The 24,761-nt window shown below is 47.5% G+C and overlaps 1 protein-coding gene across 1 annotated transcript in view; it reads left to right on the forward strand.

The window, feature by feature from the left end:
• HSD17B12 (hydroxysteroid 17-beta dehydrogenase 12) overlaps positions 1-24,761 on the forward strand; it is a 133,930-nt gene that overhangs the window by 83,443 nt on the left and 25,726 nt on the right. The window contains exons 4-6 of the mRNA XM_004607921.2: positions 1,634-1,741; positions 14,461-14,525; positions 15,560-15,604. Coding sequence (XP_004607978.1) covers positions 1,634-1,741; positions 14,461-14,525; positions 15,560-15,604 — 218 coding nt within the window. The remainder of the gene's footprint in view (positions 1-1,633; positions 1,742-14,460; positions 14,526-15,559; positions 15,605-24,761) is intronic.

A 24,761-nucleotide genomic window follows, 5' to 3' on the forward strand; every position in this document is an offset into this window, starting at 1 on the left:
CCCTGAGCACAAACTGGATGTGGCCCCAAAGCAAACAAACAACAAAACTCTTGAACTCTCTTCCGGTTTCAAAGAAGCGTTCTTTTTGACCTAGTGAACTTCACGAAGTGCACTGCGAGTGGGGCTCGTGGAGGAGAGGAAGGAGAGCCTGGGGCTGACAGTGCGTCCTGGGAGCAGGAGGGCTCAGTGGGGGCTCACCGGCACCGGGCAGTGGGACTGCCTCCATTTTCACAAGAACAAACTGAGGCTCAGAGCTTAGTTTTTTTGGACTTCATCGAGGCCAGTTCGCAGATAAAAGTAGAGCTGGAATGTTAACTTATCTGAGTGACCTCCAAGTTCGTCTTCTCAGAGGCACACTGGTGAAGGTGGAAGTAAACATACTTTTGTAAACATCAGCTGAGCTTTGTTTCTCCAGGGTCTTATTTCCGAGCCTGTTATTTCCATTAGCTCAGTTAGGTGATCAGGACATCATTAGGTGATCAGAACATCGAGGTCTTTTTTGATTACTTTGTAGCTTTATGACTGCGTTTTGTGTGAATTTTTTGTAGGTGACCATTAACTACTAACCAAGCTCCTAAATTCTAATACAGTTGCTTTTTATGTTTCATGTCCATTTGAATAAATTGTACTTTTTATTTGGATGTATCCTACTTCAAAGTTTAAACCCTAAAGGCTTATTCCCAGAACTTATGGAACATCAATTTGCCATTAAAATCACAAAACCAGTGATATTTATAGGATATATGACACTAGGATATGAATTTTTTTCTTTTCTTTTTGGGTCACACCCGGTGATGCACAGGGGTTACTCCTGGCTCATGCAGTCAGGAATTACTCCTGGCGGTGCTCAGGGGAAACATATGGGATGCTGGGAATCGAACCCGGGCCAGCCACGTGCAAGGCAAATGCCCTACCCGCTGTGCTGTCGCTCCAGCCCTCCAATTGTGTTTTACAATTTTGTATGTAAGGGTTTGAAACCTAGTGATCGATCAGAGAACTGATAAACATCCAAGCAACTCTGAACACCTTGAGGGTTTTGTAACAGAATGATTGTGTTGACACATCATCTCTTAGGGGGCGCATGACTGCTAATTACCATCCTGGTTTTAATTTCTTCTTTAAAGAGGTGGACAGAGAAGGGAAGAAATCGAGGGGGGAAGGAAAAAGATGAGAAAGTGAAGTAATGGGAGGCAGGGGGCAGGGGACTTGGGTATGGTGGTGTGTTGAGAAGGTCGTATAGCTATATATCCAAAGAACAGGCTCAACAACACTGAAGACATGCGATTTAAACTATAGCCACCAAACTTTAAGATATGCCTGTCAAGGTGGCAGGCTGGGGAGTGGCATGGGTGAAAAGGAACCTGGGGACACTGGTGATGGGACTGGTGCTAGAATATTTTATGCTTATAACTCAACCAGCAGTGACCTTGTAAATCATAGTTCCTTAATGAAATAATAAACTTTAAAATAAGATTCTCAAATGTAGGCCATTGGGCATCTGAAAATAAAACAAAGTAAAATAAATTTTCTATTAAATGGATACTAACAAGTTTTGAAGGATAATACCATGAAATGTTTTCATCCTGAGAGCCACATATTAATGTTTACTCTCCATTGTGTTTTTTCCCTCTAGGAGAGAAATTCAAAGTGGAGACGAAAACCATTTCTGTTGATTTTTCATCAGAAGATATTTACGATAAAATTAAGACAAGTTTGGCGGGTCTTAACATTGGTGTTTTAGGTATGTATCTCTGCTGCATAAGATTTTTTTCTCTTGGGTTTATTATTTGACTTTTACAACGATTGCTTTTTCTTTTTGGATGTTAGGCTTCAGAATGCCTGGTGAGAAAGAAATCTAGTGACTTGTTAATACAAATGCCGTTAGATGACTTAAATTTAAAAATCTGAATCTTCGTGGCTTAAGTTACATGTTGGCTGTTGATTATGGACTAGTCTACAAATTTGATTATTTTTCTCTACCTGCTTTATTTCCAGTCTCTCTCTCTCTGTGTCTCTTCAGGCTCAATTATGTCATAATATCGCCTCCTGATTCATTGTTTTTGGTTAAGAAAACAGAGGCTTAAAAATGAAAAATGCTGCTTGGCCTTTTGTCCTAATCAGACCCAACACCCTCTCGCACCCCTCCTTCCCGCCTTTGTAGGTGCCTTTCTGTAAAATCTTCCCTCTTTGTTCTAACCCCATGAAATTTTGATACACAAATGCCGCGTCTCTACTTATGCGCCGTACACAGAGCTATGCCTTATGCATGAACCTGGCCGCTCGCAGTCCTGATCCTCCAGCCAGTGTTTGTGCTCCTGGGAGGAGGCCTTCACCCCTGATGGGAGTGACCTGCAGTCACACAGCCTGGTGTTCTTGGAACTCATTTCTCTCGCTGTTTCTCCTAAGCCTGCTCCCCGCTCTATTTCATTTCAGCTGTCTCTCTCTCCCCACCCCAAACGGCTGCTTTTGCTGAGATATGGAATGGTTAGGTCTTGTTATGAAAGAGATTCGCCAGGTTTTTATAGGAAGAAATAAATTTTTGAAGTAACCCCTCATTCTTTGAGTCCTTTCTAGAAAGAAACAGGACATTTAGTTCAGCAAAACTTTGCTTTTTCACTAAATCTCTATCCCTCTGCCTAAATATATGTGAATCTGGTAATTGCCGTCATTTCCTTTATTGCTCTATAAAATGAGAGAAAATGCCCCTTTAAAATGTTCTCTATTATGTTTATAAAGAGTGTTTTCTTTAAATACTCTTTTAAAAAATACTGTTTGAAAAAAGAAGTTGCTTTCCTTCCTCTCTCCCTCCTCCCTTCTTCCCTCTTTCCCTCCTTCCCTCCCTCTCTCCTTCCCTCCCTCCCTCCCTCCCTCCCTCCCTCCCTTCCTCCTTCCTTCCTTCCTTCCTTCTCCTTCCTTCCTTCCTTCCTTCCTTCCTTCCTTCCTTCCTTCCTTCCTTCCTTCCTTCCTCCCTTCCTCCCTTCATCCCTCCTTCCCTCCCTCCCTCCCTCCGTCCCTCCCTTCCTTCCTTCCTCCCTTCCTTCCTTTCTTCCTCCCTCCCTCCCTCCCTTCCTTCAGTTTTGGAGACACATGCAGTGGTGTTCATGGCTTCCTCCTTGCTCTGGATCAGGGATCACTTCTCCTTCCTGGGCTTGGCAGGGATGGTATACGTACAGGGGATCTGTCTGTCCCTGCTTGGCCAGGCCTAAGGCAAGCCCCTTACCCCCTGTACTCTCTTTCCTGCTAGTGGGTACAAAAGAAAGAAAATAAATAAGTAAGAATTAAAGGGGTTTTTGTTGTTGTTGTTGAAGATGACAGCTTCCTCCTCATGCCAGAAAAGCTCGATCTTTTATATAGTATCTGGACAAGGCCATTAAAGCCAGTGAAACATGTGCAGCCCCTACACGGTGCCCTGGGTCTAACTTGACCTGCTCCCTCTCGCAGCTCCTCCTCCTGTCCCTCACCCCCCACCGCCCCTTCCCTACTTCGCTGGCGGAGAGCCCGCATCGAAGGATGCATGGAGACAAGGTCTAGTTCTGCTTGTTCTTCTCTGTCTGTCCGAGGATGTCCGCTTCCTTCTCTCTTTGCCTAGACCGGGAATACCTAAGGTCCCGTTCACATCTGTGCCGTTCCTGACTTCCCACAGCTTCCAGCTCAGCCGCAGCTCTGACCTATGAGTCAGGTGCTGCTCTGCCCCCGACTGCCCTGCCCCGTCCCAGCTCCTCATGGTCTGGGGCATGGAGGCAGAGAAGTGGCTCCGTGATCCCCAGTGAAAGGGGACCGCCCCTGGAGAATGACTTCGAGTAGTCCAGTTAGCCGCAGCCTTTCTTAGTTCTGTGTAAAATCCGGCAGCTTTTCTCCCCCTTTACGTGCCTGGACTGTGCCACTGAAGTTGGAAAATTGAGGGGCATCGGCCTGTTGTAGGCCTGGAGGGTCACCCGGTGCATCCTGCACGTCTTTCCTGGGCGGGGACCGTCTGCAGAGTGCAGCTGGCCGGGGAGCGCAGGAGAGCCGTGCAGGGGAGCCAGGGCACAGAGCTCTCGGGCATTGCCCAATGCTTCTGGAATCCCAGACTTTGCCATTTCTAGTTGTCGTTAATGGCGGGGCAGGGGCGGGGAGGCACTGGACAGGGCCCAGGAGGGACGATCAAGGATGCCGCTCAGCATCCTACAAGTCACGGGACTCTCTTCTGGCCAGGAGGTGACTAACCTAGAACTTCAGGCACTCCGAGGACAAGGTGCTGTGTTAGAGCAGGCTGCCGAGAAACAGTTTCATTGAACATGGACTGAGACGTCCGCCTCCAACACACAGCCCGGGGTGGGTTGGTACCTGGTTCCGGGTCATTGTGAACATAATCCTAGCTCCTATTTCCCTAGCCCTTAAGTGTGCATAGCAGCAGTTTCACAAACCTTCTCTTTCCTAGCTCTGTGTTCAGTTTTCTTCCTCCTCTCCACAACTCCGTGGAAATCATAAGCTTTGCATAAGTACTAACAATCATCTACAGATTATCTTATATTTATATTGTAATCGTGAGTTTTTGCTCTGGGGGTCCATACCTAGTGGTGCTCAGGGGTTACTCCTGGCCTTGCACCCAGGAATTACTGCTGGGGGTGCTAGGGGGACCCTATGGGATGTCGGGCATTGAACCCTGCCGACCACAGCGAGGCAAGCTCCCTGGTGTACTATTGCTCAGTCCTCTGCCTTGTAATTGTTGTTCGTCACGATTTTCTTCTCTTTTGTTGGCGGGAGGAGTGGGGTTTGGCAGGGTCTCCCCCGGGTGGTGCTCAGGAGGTCTGGGGACTCTCCTCACTGGTTCTGGGACACAAGGACATGGGCCTGTTTGCGCCCTGCAGTGCCAGGGAGGTCAGTGCGTGCAAGGCCCGAGCCCTAACCCCTGTACCAGCTCCCAAGGTTTTGGAGGCATGTGCTAAAACCGTTTCAGGAGCTGAACGTCGTCTTGCGAGGTCTTGTTTCAGCCCTACGCGTCTTCAGTGTGAGGAGAGCCCACTGTAGCCCTCGGCGGGGCGTGTGCTCTTTCCCTCCCTCTGCGGCTTGGGGCCCCCTCCCCTTCCTTCCCTCTCTCCCCGCTCCACAGCTTGTCGCCCCCACCTCCTGCAGCTAAGGGGGAGATAGTCTGACTTACCCTCACTTCTCCTCCGCTTAGCACCCGTCTCATCTTTATCATTTTTTTCCCTAAAAAATAATAAACAGAAGATTACTTTCTAAGTAAGATCTGGCAATTCATAGGAATGAATTTTTTCTACTGCCTATCAGTGAAACCTGTAATGATAAAACCGAAATGTAAGCCACCAGATATCCCCCTTTTGTCTAAATAGCACTTACCACTGTAAGGTATCAGCTGAATGAAGTCAGTCAGAAGGAAAGGCTAGACACAGAATGATCTCTCTTGTAATGTGGGACTTAAAGATACACAGCAAGTAGCAGCGAAGGCCCCAAGGCAGCCCAGTGGGAGAACTGATCCATAGAACTGAATTTGGGTGGGGAGGGGAGATTGAAAGGGGGGCACTGGGGACCTTGGAGGAATGAGGTGGGTACACTGGTGACGAGCACTGTGGTGTTGGAATATGTACACAGGAAACCAAGTAGTACCTTAATTTTTTTTTTCCTTTTTGGGTCACACCCGGCGATGCACAAGGGTTACTCCTGGCTCTGCACTCAGGAATTACTCTTGGCGGTGCTCAGGGGACCATACGGGATGCTGGGAATCGAACCCAGGTTGGCCACGTGCAAGGCAAACGCCCTACCCGCTGTGCTATTGCTCCAGCCCCCCAAGTAGTACATTAATAAAAAAGTAGGGTTTAGTAAAAGAAACCGATCACATCCAAAGAGTCTCAACACTAATAAATGAATAAATGGCATTAACCGCCAAAATATAGTTGTGCTTCATAAAGATCTTCCCAAATTACAAAGGAGAATACTAAGATCCTTTTGCCACATCATAAACAGTGAGTTTTTAATAAGCAGTTAAGAAAACAGTTGTGCACCGTGTGAATGCATGTTCCGAGGTCAGCAGAAGTTGATAGAAGAGGCTGTAAATGCCAAGGTTGACATTGGGATCTCAACTGTTCTGTAAAGCGAGTAAGCATCTGCTGTCTCCCTTCAGGCAGATGCCAAGAAACACAGGCTTGAGAAACCGTAGCTGTTCCGGGTCCTGGCAGCAGTGTTGCCTGCGTATGCGAACAGTGGGTTAACAGAGTGCTTTCTGAAGCCCCCAGAGACTGGCATGTGGGCCCCCTCCTTGGTCCCGAGGCCTTTGCACAGCACGTCACACGTGGCTTGATTTCCCACAGCCCAAGAGGTAGCCTTGCGTTTGAAGTATGCCCCAGATAATACTTTTTCAATGCCAGACCCTTTTTACTTTTATTTATTTTTTTTAATTACAGTTTGTTGTAGAATTAGAAATAGAGAGGTCCTCTTGGAAAGAGAGTCAACTTAGCTTGTGATTTACTTTCCAAGAAATCAGCCCTAACTAGGTGCAAGCCTTGGATGCAGCCGAGACCGAGAGCTTCCCCCACGACAGAGGCAGTTCAAGGTTTTCTCCACTCAGAGTGTCATGGGGTTTATGGAAGTTGTAAAATCAAGGGGTTCAGGTGGAACAGGTCACCTGTGAGGCCATGCTGGCTTAGTATATTCCGGACTATTTATTACTTATTGACTTTTTCTCCTATCTGTACCGTGCCTACAATTTTATTACGAGGCATCATTTTAATAACAACTGTATATATGTAGGTAATAAAGGTCAGTTGATTGCAAAGAATAATTGATTGCAAAGCCTGGAATAGACCTTATTATTCTCTCTTCTTCCTATGCCCTTTGTAAGTGAATACTTGCTCCACTAATGTACTTGGTGGTTTATTTTTTAATTAGTGTCCTTCCCTTCTCCCGCTGGAGGCAGAAATAACGTTTTGTTATCCTTACCATGCAACCTTGTGGGTTCTGGGAGATACTTGGGAAGCAGCTGTACTCTGTTCTTCTGCTAGAAACCCGTTGTTTGCCAGAACATTCTGGGGTAGAGAATGTGCTAGCACTGCTGATCCTAAAGTCAGTTATAGCAAAGGTAGATTCTTCTCACCAGCCTCCACTTTGCTTCTGCTTAAAATTTCAGAGTCCTTAACAGAAGACCCAGAGCGCTGTGAGATACGCAGGGGAAGGACTAGTTGATTTCAAGGTAGCAAATTCCAAGGTGTCAGGCTTGACAGAGGTTAGTAAATAACCCCATTAGAGAATCCCATTAGAACATTCCGTCTTAAAGCAACAGCACCTGGTTGGCCAAGCTAGAACCTGAAAGTGGGTAATAATGAGCCACTTTTAGGTTCCAGCTTGGCCAACCAGGTGCTGTTGCTTTAAGACGGAATCCCTGGGTCAGGAGTGAGGGTTGTGCTGAGTGCTTTGGGGATGTTAAACCCCAGCCTCTGACTGAGAGAACTCAGCAGAGATGGGCGTCCACCAGCTGTCTCTCTGAGAACACACGCTCTTCTCCGAATCAGATGAGGCGGCAACTGGGAAGAGCCAACCACGGTGAGCAGACTAGGTACATGGGTGGTTTCATCTTAAAAGTTACACTCGGAGGCTCATCAGGGCCATTATCAGACTATAGCGTCTCCGAGTTCCATTAGCTGTGTTGAATGAGATTGGATTTCTAAAGTGAGAGTACCACTCAAGATCCAAATGTATTTTGTTTGTTTGTTTGTTTGCTTGAAAACCACTAATGGTATTAATTAAAGCAGAACCTCTCACATAAAACCAGGTAATTAGCTGTGACTTCTGAAATGTAAATAGAACTGTAATTCATGAAATTGATAGCCGTCTCTCCCGGCGGCCATGGCTTCAGCCCCGAGCGCCCGCCAGCCGGCTTCCCCCAGCTCCTCTTGGAGGAATACGTAGTTTCCGTCCTCCATGGCTTGGTAATGAGGATCGTATAGCCAATTATAATTAAGCCGTGGAGATGAGATGTTCTGTTGTGTGCCTTCTGACTCAATCTTAATTTTTCAATTTCTGATTAGAGAGGCTCTGCAAATTTAAAGCCTTGTAAACTCTCTCTTATTTAGAAATTGCTACTCCTAAGTGTATGAAAACGGTAAAGTTTGCAAAATGTTTCCCATGGTGTTCCAAATATCATCTGTCAGAGAATGAACATGTGCTAGCCACAGCAATATGTTAAATAAGGCAAAGGAGGAATTCTCCGGCGCGTCACTTTCCCCACTCCGCAGACGGGAAGGCTCGATCTGCTTGAATGAGACGGGGAGGGTGGCGGGGCGGTTTTTGGATCGAGGGAATCAGTCTGAAGAGGGATTCTGCGCCGGCTGCCCAGAGACCCCATTCGAAAGGACCTCTCCACGCCGGCGCCTGTCTGCCATGCCAGCGAGGAGCCGAGGGGGCACGGCGTGACCCCAGCTCACCCCCCTCCTCGTATTCGCATCTTGATAAATTATACAGGCGTGGGTAGGGGACGGTCCCCCCGTTGACTCATCGCCTTTCCCCCCTGTTGTAGGTCAGGAGAGTGAGGAAACAGGGTTCTGGAGCTGAGTCACGGGGCTCTTGCTGGGAGCTGATTGCAGGGGGGGGGGCAGCGCTGGGATCTGGTCTCTCAGATTCTGACATCTGTGCCCTTGTATTGCCAAAGCTTGGAAGGGGAGAGCGTCCACACTGCTTTGGTGTATACACTATTACTAAAGTGTGTGTGTATTTAAATTTTATTTCATTTTTATAAAGTTCTTGACAATGATTTATTATATTCCAACACCAGTCCTACCACCACGACACCTTACCACCACTCTTTCTAATTTTTCCAACCACCACACAACCCTGCCCCAAGAGCAGGCCCTGAATAATTTATTTTGTATTGCTTGTTATGAATAATTCGCTAAAAATGATCAAAAAAGATTTCCTTAGAAGAAAGTGTGTGAAGATTCTTGTATCTCAGCCTGGGGCCATTAAGTCCTAACATGTTGTTTTAGGTTAAGCCTTGTGTGTGAGTATTTTCTTAACCGAGATTGATTATCTCTTAACTTTGCATCCCATCCAGTGGGGTGTGCTACTCCTGGTTAGAACAGTGGCGTAGCACAGGAGATGTCGCTCCAGGAATTCTAAAATTTTGAATGAGGTGTTACAGCTGGAGTTGGTTAACTAGGTGGTGACTTTGGGGTCCGGAAGCATCTTTGCAGCTTGCTGATCACTTTCGAGATTTGTTTGTGAGTTTCTGGATCACGGCCAGTTAATGAGCTTGTATGGCACCAGAGGCAGATCATGAGCGTGAACTGCCAGGCTCCCTAAAGTATATTTTTAAAGATTATTTATTTCAATTTAGTTTCTGCTGTTGCTCTTTTTTTTTTGGGGGGGGGACACAGGAGGGAGTCACACCTTGCAGTGCTCAGAGATCACTCCTGCCTCTTTGCTCAGGGATCACTCTTGGCAGTGCTCAGGGGACATGTATGTGGTGCCAGGAATTCAACTGGAACTGACCAGGCACAAGGCAAGTGATTTACTCTGTTCTATCTCCTTAGCCCTTACTTTACTTTTATTGAAAATATTTTAAAAGTATACTTTAGGTACTAAGGTTACAATTGTGTTTAAGTTAATAGTATTGATGGACAGAGTAACTGCCCTCCCCCCCTCAGTGCTCATGACCCTCCACCCCTATCTTGTGTATGTATGAGTGAGTGTGTGTGTGTGCGTGTGTGTGTGTGTGTGTGTGTGTGTGTGTGTGTGTGTGTGTGTGTTTTGGGCCACACACACACCAATGCTTAAGACTTAACTCCTGGCTCTGTGCTCAGGGATCCCTCCTGGCGGGGCACAGTGACTACGTGCAGTGCCTGGGATTGAACCCTGCCAGCTGCATCCAACAAGCACCTTACCTGCTGTGCTACCTCTCCCGCCTACCCAAACTATTTATTCATTGTTTTTTTCCGCCACACCTGGTGATGCTCCGGGGTTTCTCTGGCTCTGCACTCAGGAATTACTCCTGGTGGTGCTCAGGGAACCCTGTGGGATGCCGGGGACCAAACCTGGCCTGGCCACTTGGAAGGCAAATGCCCTCCCTTGCTGTCCTATCTCTCCAGCCCCACGCTGTTTCTAAATGTGACAGGGTGGCAGCCTTCCCAGTTCTGCCTCCTTGAATGAGTGCTATTAGACTTTCCGTCTCTCCGGTCTTTGATTGTTATAGAACTGTCTAGTGGATATACTACAAGTGTTTCTGAAACGTAAGCTTGACTGAGAGGAAATACAGAGCCTCGCGTATTGTTTCTTTCACAGATAGGATAGTGCAGCCACTCGTGAATGCATTTTTCTCACCAGGTTAAATGGTAACCTGGGTGTAGTTACACATTATCTATTACTACTATGTGTGTTCAACTGGATTTTTATTTTCTAGTACTTTATCGTTTGCTCCTCCCTCATGCATGCCCAACCCAGATACCAGATAATCAAATTTCCTGACGATGCCATTATCCCTATCGCAGCTAACTGGTTTTGATAAAGGTTCTCGGTCTAGTCGGGCCAGAAGCAGCAACAAATGAATCTAGAAGAAGGAAGTTATGTTTGTATATATTTTTTTAAGCGTGAGAGGTGGAAAATCAGAATTTTTAGAGGGTGATATGATCTGATCAAGGATACATACATATATATGTGTATCACTGTCATCCCGTTGATCATCGATTTGCTCGATCGGACCCAGTAACGTCTCCGTTTGTTCTAGCCCTATGATTTTAGCAGTCTCCCTTTATTCATCCTTTCCAGTGGGTGGGGAGGGGTGTGTGTGTGTGTGTGTGTGTGTGTGTGTGTGTGTGTGTGCGTGTGCGTGCGTGCGCGTTCACGCAGCATGCAGCATTCAGAGTTACTCTGGATTTTCTGAGGCTTGCAAACATAGTATATTGACACTGGTACTTTCGACACTTGTGTGTGGGGGCAGGGAACTGTGGGGGGATCGCACTGAGGGGGGATTGTGGACAGTGAGCAGTCCTCTCAGCAGGGCACCTCGCCGTCTCCTCTCCCCTCTCCCCTCCTCCTCACCCTTGTGAGGGGGTCCGTCCTCACTTCTCTTCTCTGTCCTCCTTATCTCTTCTACTGGGCTCTTCCCTGGCTTAGCACAGTGAGGAACTGTGGAGAAGTCGGTAGAGACTTCACAGCCCACAGTAATGATTGAGGTAGTGGTTGGAATTCAAGAGCGACAGAGACATCCTTTACTTTCGGAAAGATACAGTGGATTGCATAAGCAGGCAAATTTAGCGGGTCATGGAATTTTAAAATGATTTTTTAAAAAATCTGACCCTGGTACCTTGCTTAAGGACTTTAAAAAAAAAAAGTCCTCCTTAAGGAATCGATATTTAATGCCAATTTAAAAAAAAAAAAAAACACTGCCGCTGAGAAGGGATTTTCAACCATCTGAATAATGTCAGAACAGATTGTGGCACTTTTTGTTTGGTGAATCTGTGATGCGTAAAGATGGCATGGCACGTACCCACCCTTAAGGAGAGGACATGACAATAGAATTCTTTCCCCACTTCACCCAGAGATGCTTTCTTTCCCGTGTGCCCACAGCTTTCTGCCTGCCTTTTAGCGATTGCTGCCATCTAGTGTCCCCAAACACAATTGCAGTGGGGTGGCCTTTTCCCAAAAGATGACACTGGTTTGCGGTGTCTGGAAATAACTGTCGGAGAGCAACAGTTGTGTTTCTCTGGCTCCTCATACCCGACATGCCCTGCTGCGGTGGCTGTTATGCAGAGACGGCGGGTCGCCCGTGTTCCCAAAGCTAGCCGATAAAGCAAGCAGGGGTTTCCGAGCCCTACCCTCTGGAGCGGGACCATTGCTTGGGGTGGGGGTGGGGGTGGGCGGGGCAGTTCCCTACAAAGTCAGGCCCCCTCCTGAGAGGCCGATCTGCCTTAGTCTCTCCCCACCTCCCCAAAATACCCTTCCGTGTGTCACTTTGTTTATAGAAGTGGATACCTTATACATGATTCAGTTGTAAGTTTTCTTGTTTTATTTCTTTTGGGGGGGTGTATGTGTGGGGGGAGCGCTCACCCAGGGATACTTTGCTCCTGGCTCTGCACTCAGGCGTCACTCCTGGCGCTGCTCAGGGAACCATGTGGGATGCCGGGGATTGAACTTGCATCAGCGGCATGCAAGGCAAGCACCTTCCCCGCCGGCCTATGACTCAGCCACTCAAGTTTCTTTTTCTTCTCTCTCTCTCTCCCTCTCCCTCTCACTCTCCCTCTCCCTCTCTCTCTCTATTTCTCTCTCCCTCTCTCTCTCTTACTCCCCCCTTTATTTATCTATTTTTTATTAAAGAGCTGTGATTTATGAAGTTATTGATTGAGTTGAGTTTCGGGTTTTCTTTCAGAGTGTGTTAAATGGACAGTCACACTTGCCTTGCGGGACTAGATGACCCTGCTCATAACGTGCCTTGACATTTATTTGCTTGGTTAGCAGAGACAACGCTACAGACTTGCTTTTGCCTAGGCAGCCTGCACCGGAGTCTCTGCCCTGGCTTAGTACATTGAAAAAGTTGTTACCCTTCCAGCTTTATCTGGCACGGTTCTCTGCAAGCTTCAGCACACCATCATCTGATGTCCTCCTGTCACCGAGTCCTCATCCAGGCGATGCTTTATAGTTTTGTTGAACATCGCTGTCACCTTTCTGTTTATTATCCAACCATTACTGGTCATTTTTCCTAGTCATATACTACATGAAGGCATGGAGTGGCTTCATTGGCAGGTCTAAGTGCCAGTCTCTGAAGTTAAGTTTTTCGACTTTGAATCCCTGTCATACTTGGCTCTCGTGTGAACTGAGCACGTTAATGGATTCTGTGACCTGAAGCTTCCGCATATAGGAAAGAGAAAATGACAGGAGTGAGTAGGGTTGTTGTGATGATGAAATGCAGATAATCTGTTCCATTATCAATCTGATTAAATCTCAAGATACTTTGGAATTTCCATTTTGATTCCTGCTTGGGTTCCTTACGTGGGTTTTGTCTTGGCTAGTCCAAAGCTTAAGCAACGTTTGGCTGGAATCATGTACTGGTTCCATATAAATTTGTTCCTAGCTCCTTCATTGTCTTATATTCCCAACCTCAGGTTAGGTGATTGAGGAGGAAGAGGAATGCCAGGAAGATCTTTTTTTTTTTTTTTTTTTGGCGAAGTAAAGTAGTTTTGTTTAGGCCATTGGAGGAGAGAAGAAGATGCATTCAAGAGAGAATCACTGGGGGTGGGGTGGGACGGATGGAGCGATAGCACAACAGGTAGGGCATTTGCCTTGCATGCGGCCAACCCAGGTTTGATCCCCGGCATTCCATGTGGTCCCCTAGGCACTGCCGGGAGCAATTCCTGAGTGCAGAGCCAGGAGTAACCCCTGAGCATTGCTGGGTGTGACCCAAAAAGCAAAAGAGAGAGAGGGGGGGGAGGGAGAGAGAGAGAGAGAGAGAGAGAGAGAGAGAGAGAGAGAGAGAGAGAGAGAGAGAGAGAGAGGGAGGGAGGGAGAGAGGGAGGGAGGGAGGGAGAGGGAGAGAGAAGGAGAGAGAAGGAGAGAGAAAGAATGAATCACTGGGGTTTCTCCACAGAGGAAAGAGCTGAGAGTACAACATTCAAAATAAAACAAACTGAAAGAGACCACGCATTTCAGATTGAGATGTGGGCAGCCCCAGAAAAAGTGCCAGGAAGTTTAATATTTCCCCTTGACTATCTGGGCCCTGTGGTCTAGAGGGATAGATGCCTGAGCGGGGCTATTTGCTCCCATCCCCTCTCTTGGCCTCCACAGAGAAGTCTTTTGTCACTTCCCTCGCAAGGCCAGGTGCCCCGGGAATAGCTTCCGTCTTACCCTGCCCCGGGAGGAGACCATTGTTGGGTTCCTGTTACTTGGTGCTTCTTGCAGCATGCTCTGGGGTGCTGGAGAGCAGCCTGGGCTGCTGTTCCGAGTCTCGAGCACGTGTCTTACTTAGAGGTGTGTGGCAAGTATTTGCTGAATGATTAAATGAGCTCATTTTGGAGAAGAAACAGAGATGCACATCAGATTTGACTTATCTATCCCAAGACACACATGTTCTTGTCAGTTCCAGGGAAGACTTCAAGCTTCCGGTTTCCTACATACAAGTGCCCATCCCTTGTTCCAAGATACTAGGAAAACTGAAGATCGTAGAGAGGTGGGGTTAAGTAGTATCTGCAAATAATTGTTGAGCAAAGGCGTAAGATACATCCCAAGGGGTTCTGGAAATAGGCAATGGATGTCCTTTTGTCAGAGGTTGGGTGGTGGGTGCAGAATTGCCTGACAAAGTGGGGAGGAGAGCAGTGACTCTTCCTGATGAGCCTTGGGGGGTTCTAAACAGTGGGATGTCCCACAGTGACTGGTATTTATGGCATCCTACATCTCCTTTCAGTCCTGGTATAATAGTTCCATGATTTCAGTAAGTCTCTAAGATATGACTGTTCATCAACTAATGACGTTGTCTCCTTTCAGTGAACAACGTCGGGATGTCTTACGAGTATCCTGAGTACTTTCTGGAGATTCCCGAACTGGACCGTGTAAGTCTCTCAACGTATGCAGTATTTGTCAGGCAGTGGGGTATAGCTATTTAGGCTCTGCAGGCTGAGGGTAGCTACCCAAGAGTCATACCTTGGGTCTGCTTCCTACCTCCAAGTTACCCTAGGGGGTGGGCATGGGGGTGGGCATGGGGCATCTGGATGAGATGGCACAGCCGTGTTCCGTGCATGGATGAGCTGCTTGGTTTGATCCTCAGCACTGCAAAAATTTTTAAATGGAGGGGCTGGAGCGATAGCACAGAGGGTAGGGCGTTTGCCTTGCATACAGCCGACCCGGATTCGATTCCCAGCATCCCATATGGTCCCCCGAGCACCACCAGGAGTAATTCCTGAGTGCATGAGTCAGGAATAACCCCTGTGCATCTCCGGGTGTGACCCAAAAAGAAAAAAAATATTTTTTTTAATGGAGATCCCTTGCCCATGAAATAGACAATTTCACTAGGGATATTGAATGAGAAAATATTTCTAATTTCAATTGTATGGTGCCAAGTTCAATAATAGCTCTAGATTTATTATTGTTGTTGTTGTTAGAAGCACAACTCTCTTGAGTATCAGGACCCTAAATATTAGTTTAAAATTCATATCTGTGTTAACATCTATAAGTATGAATCAGTAAACCATCTATTAAAATGAAAGGTTATCCTTGATGTATGTGTGATTCTTCTAACAAAAACTAGAAAGGCATTTTAGAAATGTAAATAAGTTGTAGAAAATCTTAGATTTCAGTAATTTCTCCTTTCCATGTCAGTTAAGAGGAAATTGCAAAGTGTTGATGTTTATTTGAGATTTAGCGTGGCCTTTGGTTCCAGATTCATTTACACACATACCGTGGGTTTTGCACATTAGCGTGAATTGTTGCATTTAGTAGAAAAAAGTGCTCGGACACTGAGAGCTCAGTGCCTGTCCCCTCCAGACTTCCCGACTCCCAGCACGTGTTCCCTCACCTGCATGGAAATATGATGTGATTGTTCCCGTCATCATCTGGATCAAGTTACGATTTTTCTTTTTTTTTGCAGACCATCAAGAACCTGATAAATATTAATATTCTTTCTGTTTGTAAGGTAAGCAACTTCTTTATAAATACACCATCCTCCTCTTTCTGATCTCTGGTTTTTGTGTTTGTTTGTTTTTTTTTAATTTTTTTTATTTTTTTAAATTGGTCCATGATTGTTTGGATGAGAACCCACCCAGAGTCCTGGTAAAGGTGGCCTGTCTCCTGTGTCTCCAAGAGAAGTGGACACTAGTCGGAACTAGATGTCCGGTGTCGCTTTTCTCTTTGAAACTGCTGAATGTTTGAGAAAGGCCTCCTCCTCTATAGGCACTGTGATTGGCCCCAGGACTCCACAAACAGACTGAGACTAAAAATTGATTTTTGACCCAGTTTCCGTCTACATGCCATTTCATCACAGATCCATTGTTTCCGTGTTAGATCGTCTCGGGTGTGTCTCAGTGGAGGAGGTCAGTGTTGTGATACCGCATTGCCAGAGGAGCAGAGAACGACGAAGCAATGAGAATGATTTTATTTTTCAGTACTACCTCTGGAAAGTTCTCTAGTTTCTGTAATGCGAGACACGCCTGATAGCCATGTCATGTGCATATGCTGACAAGAGACACCACAGCCTCCTGTGTGCTGAGAAATGAGAGTGTGCACGTTTGAGGCACACTCTCCCATACATTTCAACAGCGACAACAGTGAGATTCCATGCCTTGATTATTCATACCGAAACAGCAGAAAATACTGCCTCGGGCACAATTTCCACGGGCAATGTCATATACTTTCAACTTGAACAGCAGATGGGAAGCCAAATCCATTTCTAATAACTCCTGTGTCCCAGTTTATTTAAGGAAATCAAAAAACATTAACTCAAAGCAATTAGAATTGACCACATCAATTCAAATTAGAACTTGTTCATTTTTACCTTCTGGCCAGTGTTACTCCTATGTAACTGCAAATGTTAAAAAGAGGGGCAGTGGGATGGAAGGTGAATTCTTCTGAGCTGGCAGGGAACTGGCTCAAGTGGTAGAGTATGTGGCTAATATGCGTCTAAGGCTTTGAGTTCAATCCCTGGAACTGCATGGTCCCCTGAGCACTAAACTGCTGAGTCTTTTCCACATGGCCACCATTTTCCAGGAGTGACCACTGGAAAGAAGGGTGGGTTTATCCCTATTCCCCGTAAATGGGGCTGATTCCGAGCCCAAAGAACCTAAAGCCTCACGCTTTGTTCAACTTTTCATATGTGTCTCTGCCTTTCCCGTGTGATCTATGTTGCTTTCAATAATTTATTTTTATTTTTCAAGTTTGGGGACCACCCCCACCTCTGCTCAGGGCTTCCCTCTGGGTTCTGCGCTCAGGGATGACTCCTGGTGGAGCTCAGAGACCATAGGGCGTGCTGAGGATTGAACCTGGGTTCACCATGTGCAAGGCAAGCACCTTGCCCTCTTTACTGTCCTTCCGGCCCCTGCGTTGTGTTTTTTTTTTCCCGATTTTATTTTATTTTAATAAAGTGGTTCACAGTAATTAACCACATTCAGTATTCAACACTAGTTCCACTTTCCACTGCCTTTAGTTGCCCCCCCCACCGCCACACAAGCCTGTCATGTGGAATGGAGTATAAAAACGCACAGGGCCACGTTTGCGGCCACATGCTCCAGGGATTCTGAGATTTTAGACAGGGTGATACAACTTTTGGCTCTCTTGCGAGGTTTATTTCTGAGTCTCTGGATCATGGCTGTTGATGAGTTTGAGTGACGCCGGAATCCGGGCAAACAGGGATGTGGGTGGGTTCCCAACTCCGCAAGAACCTGGAGGTCACAGAGCCACGTAGCTGTTTTCAGCAGACTCAGTCTCATGCTTGAGGGGCTCGACTGGAGCCAGTGGAGATGGGCCGGGAGCGTGGCGGTAATTGTGTTCTGGAGCTTGTCAGTTGCCGGGGTTCTGTTAAGGCAGGTGGAGGGACTCATCTGCCCCACTCCGGTTGTCTGGGGTGAAGTTCAGCCTGGCACAGCCTCTGAGGTCATCTCTGCAGCTTGTGGCTCTCTTGCGAGATTTATTTGTGAGTCCCCCCGTGTTGCTTTTAACTTGTTCTGTTAATTCACTTCTGTTTGCTTGTTGGAGCCACACCCGGCGGTACTCAGGGCTCTGCACTCCTAGCTCTGCACTCGGCAGTCAGTCCTGGTAGCACTTGGCAGACCATGAGGGATGTCAGGGATCGAACCCAGCTCGGCCGCAGACTGGTGCCCCTCTTGCGGAGCTTTCTCTCCAGCCCCAGCCCCGCGCTGCAATATGCCTCTGTTGTCCCTTTATTAACTGTGTCATGTGGCTAACACCAGGGCTGCGTTTCGGTTAGCAGGGACTGTTTGGAGCCCGGGGGTAACTTGGAAGAAGGTAAAAACTGGCCTGGGTATTGAAATTTGCAGGGGCTCATGGTGGCTGGATGGCCACGGGACACAGGCATGAGTGTCGCAGCCCAGTACACGCCAGTGAGTGGGCAGGGGCTCAGGCCTCTGAGAGAGCTCCCGGTCAGCGTCTGGTTGGCTGGCATGTGGCCCTCAGGCAGCCACGGAGACGGGGTACTGGCTGAGCCGTGCCAGTAGAGACCGGCCCCAGCCTGTCCTTGTGACCGGAACCAGTGCCAGCTTGGTGCCTCTAATCTGCAGCATTTTCAGGGCAGGGTCCCTGAATGACTTCAGGTCCGACATTATCGATTGCTCCCTGTTCTGTGCCGCTAGGTTAAGTTCATGAGTGAAAACAAACAACGTGGTGTGGGGGAGGGAACTCCTGGGGTCCCCCTGCACTCTGTGCCCCAACACGCTGGATTTGGTCCTGGCACCGCAGGGCCCGCTGAGCACCATGCTGGGAGTAGCCTTCAGGGACTGCCAGGTGTGGCTCCCAAACCTGGAAAAAATCCCCCACACCAACACGGAAGCTCCACGTTTCCATCAAGGAGAAAGACAGGCGGTGCTGACCAGGGCATTTATAGGCCGTCTCAGGATGGAGCGGGGGTCATGTCCAGGAGAGTTCTAGGGCATCTGAAAACTCTAGTTCTTTGGGAGTCGTGCATTTGGTACGTGACCCTCAAAGACTGGATTTGGATCAACTGTCTGAACTGTCTGACACGACATCAGCTATCGCCCAGTCTGCCTGCTGTCTGTTGTCTACAAGTTGTTCACTTGTGTCATCCTGAATAGAATAGGCAGAACACTAGACGAAGGACAACCATGTGAGCAAGCCGGGTTCCGAAGGGGATTCAGCACAATAGACCATATCCACACAGTGACCAAACTCATTGAAGTTTCACAAGAGTTCAAGATGCTGCTCTGTCTAACATTCATCTATTTAAAGAAGGCCTTCGATTCTGTTGAGACTGAGGCGGTCATCGAAGCCTTGGTCAAACAGGGCGTTCAGACTCAGTATATCAAAGTCCTCCGTGAGCTGTATTGTGTATTCACCACGAGGATCTCACCATTCTGCAAGGAAGTGATCATTGATGTAAAGAGAGGGGTGCAGCAGGGTGATACCATTTCACCAAAACTCTTCAGTGCCACCCTCGAGAACATCATGCGACGACTGGAATGGGAAGGAATAGGAGTGAAGATAGACGGTCGGCAATTACACCACCTCCGCTTCGCTGATGACATCGTTCTCATAACACCAAACATTAGCCAAGCGGCACAAATGCTGGCCGACTTCGACCACGAGTGTGGAAAGGTCGGATTGCAGCTGAATCTCAACAAGACGATGTTTATGAAAAACAAACTGGTCCCTGAAGCTCCATTTGTTCTCAATGGAACGAACATCTCTGAATGCAGCAGTTATGTGTACCTTGGTTGAGAAATCAACATGAGGAACGACTTGGTGCCAGAACTGCACAGAAGGAAGAGAGCAGTGTGGAATGCATTCAAGAGCGTTGAAGAAGTGGTTAAGAGAATGAAGAACCTCCGACTCCGGGCACATCTTTTCGATTCCTCCATTCTTCCTGCACTAACATATGCCTCAGAGACCTGGGCCCTATGCAAACAGGATGAGAACGCTATTCAGATATCCCAAAGAGAAATCGAAAGAGCTATGCTAGGAGTATCACGTATCACTCAAGTGAGAGAAGGAATCCGGAGTTCTGACCTCCGTCGACAGTCAAAAATCAGGGATGCTGTCTAGTTTGCCAAGGCATCAAAAATCAGATGGGCCGGTCATGTAATGCGATCCAGAGATGACCATTGGACTAGAGCTGTTACCGACTGGATTCCATGGGACATCAGAAGACCGAATGGCCGCCCACCAACCAGATGGTCAGATTTCTTCGTCAAATCCCTGAATGAACGATTTGAGGCTCTTCCTGTGCCTGGAGCAAGCAGATATCATTGAGCTGCACTAGCTCGGGACAGGGACAAATGGAGACATTACTGGCACCCGCTCGAGCAAATCGAAGATCAGTGGGATGACAAGTGATACAAGTGGCATTTGTTTCTTTGGGCGTTTGGGGCCACACCTAGTGGTGCTCAGGGGCTCCTCCTGGTTTTGTGACAGCGGCTCGGGGATCGGCCTGGGCTTCCTGCAGGCCAAGTCTGTGCTCTGCCAGTTGAGCTTCCTTCCTGGCCCCCGTGTGAGAGCCTGCTGATACTTGGCTCCGCCAGTCATGCCGTGGAATGAAGGCACACGCCCTTCCCGACTGCACCCCAGTCTGTGATTTGGACGTGCCCCAGAAATGTATTTGGGTTGGCTTAAGCACTTCACATCTGGACGTCTAGTCTTCAAGGGGTGTGTGAAATGGGCGCAGAGACCGGCTCTGCTCCAGGGTGGACGGGGCTAACTCGTGCTGGGTAGCCGCTGCGATGCCTAGGAGTGAGTCAGCCTGTCACCCGCCCTCATGACCAAAGTCCCCACTAGTCCCATGGCTTCCCCATCGCACTCCTTGTTACCTGGGGCTGGGGGTGTAGCTGAGGGGTAGAAGGACACGCCTTGCTCGAATGAGGCCCTGGGTTTCCTCCCTTAGTGCCTCAGTGCTCTCCCCACCCCCATCCTCCCAGTCTTTTTGCCTCCTCGGCTCCTTTAGGCACTTGCATTTTCATTCTCCTTCCCGGGGCGCGACTGCGAGTATTCGCCCTACTCAGACTGAGTCAGTGGGGTTGAGGGAGAAGAGTGACTGGCTAAGTCTCCTTTTAATCCCTATGGTTCTCTAAAAGGGGGATTGGAGGCCGCCCTAAAAGCCTCCATCCCTCTCGGAGAGCCCAGCAAGCTACCGAGAGTATCCCGCCTGCACGCCAGAGCCTGGCAAGCTCCCCGTGGCGTATTCGATATGCCAAAAACAGTAACAACAATGGGCCTCATTTGACATCTGACACCGAAAGAGCCCCCAATACAGCAGCGTTAAGGATGACCAAGGAGAGACGAATAAAATCTCAGGGATGAATTAGACTGCCAAAATGAAGAAAGACTAAAATGACTGTACTTTCAACGCATGTACGCTGGCATCAGAAGCATCCATCGAGGACCGGATGGTGCAAGCGCAGAAGATCAAGTACAACGTCACTGGTCTGACCGAAACGAAGGTTCTCTAAAATCAAAACACTTGGAGAATGAGGCCACTTGATTGCTTTTTTTTTATTTTGGTGGGGAGCGGGGCACACATGGCGGTGGAGTACCAGGGATTGAACCCGGGTCGGCTGCATGCAAGACAAGTGCCCTCCGCACTGTACTGTTATTCCCCCTTTGCTCATCCCTCCCTGCAGCCCCCTGCCCCTTTTTAGTAGTGCTTTGCCACGTAAGTGCATAATGCTCTGCCCTGTCTGTGGGGTAGAGCCAACAGGCCTGGCTGGGTGATCCCTGGCCAGTAGGAGCAGGAAAGTGGGGGGTGGATTGGCTGAATGGATTTGCCTCTGGCAGTACCAGTAGGGGGAGCCCTCCATTAATTTGGGAATTTGTGGGGAGACTCTCCATTCAGTGGTCTAGGTGTATTATAATTTAGGGATCACACTAGGAAATGATCCCCTCACCCTGCCCCAAGAATTCAAGTTGACAACACTAAGAAATTCATAAATTACGGGAAGGAGAGAATCAACTTCACCACTCCCCCTCAACCAAGGGTTTTTTTTTTTCAAGGAAAACATTCCAGGCTTCCCTGGGGAGTCTCTAATCCTTTTGGGGTGCATTTACAATCAGGTTCCTAAAATCGTCCAGTAACAGGGTACCTTTGTCCCTTAGGGTCTTGCAGTGATCAGCAGCTTCCAGTATGACTGCGAAACAGTGGGTCTGTCCAGCTGCAGGGCACACTCGTATTCGTCCTTCGAAAGTGCGGGCGTTAGAGTGGTTCCAAGGTTGTCCTTCTACGGCAAAAGTAGATTGTAGGAATTATGCCTCGCACGTGGATAGAAATGCCTTTGGGAAATCCAAGCAGTATTTTCCTTTCCCAAAGTTTTGGGGAAAGTCACCTTATTTAGGGAAAGTAGTTAATTTTAAATGTACTTAATTATAAAATAATAACATTAATAAGCAAGTCTTATTAATAACATTAATGACATAAAGTTTTCCCCTGGTTTCAGGTGGTTGATGGTATAAGGTAAATTTTCATTTTCATTATGAATTTATAAATTAATGACTTACAGATTCATCATTACTAATTTCCATGCAGCCCTCTGTTCTGAAAACTTCCCTCCTCCCCCTATCATTTGGATCCCTTGAACCCTTTGAACCTAGAACAACTCAAAATTTGTCACAGTTGAAAAAAAAACTGTTTTCATGGTGTGGACCCAAGTTTCAGGTTTTGCAATAACGGGACCAGGGCAGTTGATTGTGGAGTCGCTCGGTACAAAGGTGTGTTCGTCCTCAGCGACCTCACAGACCTCCAGAACTTGCTTTCGAATCAGACCTTTCAGAGTCGCTTCCTCACTGGGCAGCCAATGCTGGTGGCCGTGCTGTTAGCCAGGCCCGGGAGATCCGTTCTGATTAAGTTGTTATTCTCCACACCACAGGGCAGAACCCGTAGTTTGCCCAAGGAGAGGCGTGCTCTGTCTTCCAGCCGAGTTGCCGTCTCATTTCTCCAAAGGGGGCATTGTGCATACATGGTTGCTGCTTTTTTGTGTGACTCTTTGTAGGACTACGGGACAGTTTTGAAAATGAAGGTTACTGATCCCAGTGGAAATGTTGGTGAAGGCATTTGCTTTTTTCCCTCCTAATCTGTGAGGCTTCGAACCACTTCCAGGTCACTCAAATTCAGACCTTGGTTAGTCCATGCAGGATAGAGTAGAGGTCGGGTAGAGGGCGGGGCAGGGCGGACTTCAGGGTTCAGTTCTTAAAGCAGAATTCTTAGAGCTTTACCCATAGCCAGGACAAGTTGTCCCACTGTCATTTCTGTTCGTAGATACTGGTGATAACGGTGACAGGATGTTTCCTGCATGACTGGTTTATCACGAATGTTGACCTTTCCATTTAGGTTTTTGTTCTCCTTCCCAAGGGTTAAACAATGGCATTTTCTTGAGCTGCTGTTCTCTCCCCTCAGAGATGACCAAATGCCAGGGGTTGCGTGATGAAAAAATCACTTGTACTCTCACTGGTTTTCACAACAAAATGAAATCTGAGGAGACCTGAACTGGCTTTGCCGAGGAAATGGAGTCCCGTCTACAAACTCCTGATGTAACTGATGCTGCAGGCGTCAGAGGGGAGATTTCATTCTTGGTTATTTCTTTCTGAAGTAAGATTACTTTCAGGGCTTTTCTAATTACAGAAGTCATCAGATGCCGTTGCCAAAAATATGAGAAAAATTTAGAGCACTAAGAAAGGAAGTCATTTCTAATCCCACCCACAGATGGTTGGGTTGCAGTAAAACGCGCTCAAGCTTTGTTGAGTTACTTAGCTCAGTCACCTAATGATACTGTTGGTGTCGCTAAATAGAGTTCTGGCTTATTTTCCATAGCTGTGGATGTCCCGTCTGGAATACTTCACTTTGAAAGAGAAGAGTTGATCTCTCCCCAAAAGTAATTCTTACTGCCCACCCCTGGCAGAAGTCATTCTGAGTGTGCTGTCATTCATAAAAGATCACATACAAAGTGAAGTGAGAGGTGTAATAGGAATTATATATACATATATAGTATATGTACACACATACACACACGAAACTGTCACTGAAAATATCTCCGCCAAAATAGGAAACAGTTCACTTTTCTGCAAGGATTTGAAGCTCTCATTTTGTAAAGGTCCTTTTAAGCAAATTTTAAACTGCTTCCAGGAAGAGCTCTTATTAATTTTTTGTTGTTGTTGTTGTTTTTTGTTTTTTGGGTCACACCTGGCGATGCACAGGGGTTACTCCTGGCTCTGCACTCAGGAATTACTCCTGGCAGTGCTCAGGGGACCATATGGGATGCTGGGAATTGAACCCGGGTCGGCCGCGTGCAAGGCAAACGCCCTACCCGCTGTGGTATTGCTCCAGCCCCGAGCTCTTATTAATTAAAAAAAAAAAAAGTTTAATTTGAAGGATTTGGGAACCAACCACACCTGGTGATGCTCAGAGACTATTCCTGGCTCGGTGCTCAGGAGTGACCCCTGGTGGTGCTTGGGGAACCATACACAGTGCTGGAAGTTGAACTAGAGCTTTAGGCTTCGTGTAATGCAACTAAATGGAACTGGGGCACAGCCGGCAGTGGTCAGGATTTAGTTCTGGCTCTATCCTCAGGGGCCACTCCGAGGGGGGACTCTGGGGGCCATATGTGGTGCCAGGGATCTAACCTGGGTGGGCCACTTGCAAGGCAGGCACCCTACCCACTGTACTATTTCTTTGGCCCCTTAGAACTCTCACGGTGTTTCCTGCATGTTTTCGAAATAACCCTCACATAGAGGAGGACATATACAAACCAAGCTTCTTGTAAACCACAGTGCTTATGTAAAGTGTAAGGGGAAAATATGATTTGAAAAGGGGGGGTGTTGTCAAGGAGGCAGGCAGAGGTGTGAGAGGGGAAGTTGACTGGTTGTGGGCACGATGAGGGAGCATCATTTGTCTGAAACCCAACCTTGAGGAATTAAATAATGATGCCTTCCTAAAATATAGTGGGGCCAGAGTAATGGTATGGCAGAGAAGGCTCTTACCTTGCACGTGGCATACCCGGGTTTGGTCCCCAGGTCCACATATGGCTGTAGTGATCCCTGAGCACAGAGCAGGAGCATGAACTGAGCACCACCAGGTATGTACCCAAAACAAAACAAAGCAAGGCTCAAGGGAGTCCTTTACCAAA

The sequence above is a fragment of the Sorex araneus genome, chromosome 6 (assembly GCF_027595985.1).
Source record: "Sorex araneus isolate mSorAra2 chromosome 6, mSorAra2.pri, whole genome shotgun sequence".
NCBI classification, from domain to species: Eukaryota; Metazoa; Chordata; class Mammalia; order Eulipotyphla; family Soricidae; genus Sorex; species Sorex araneus.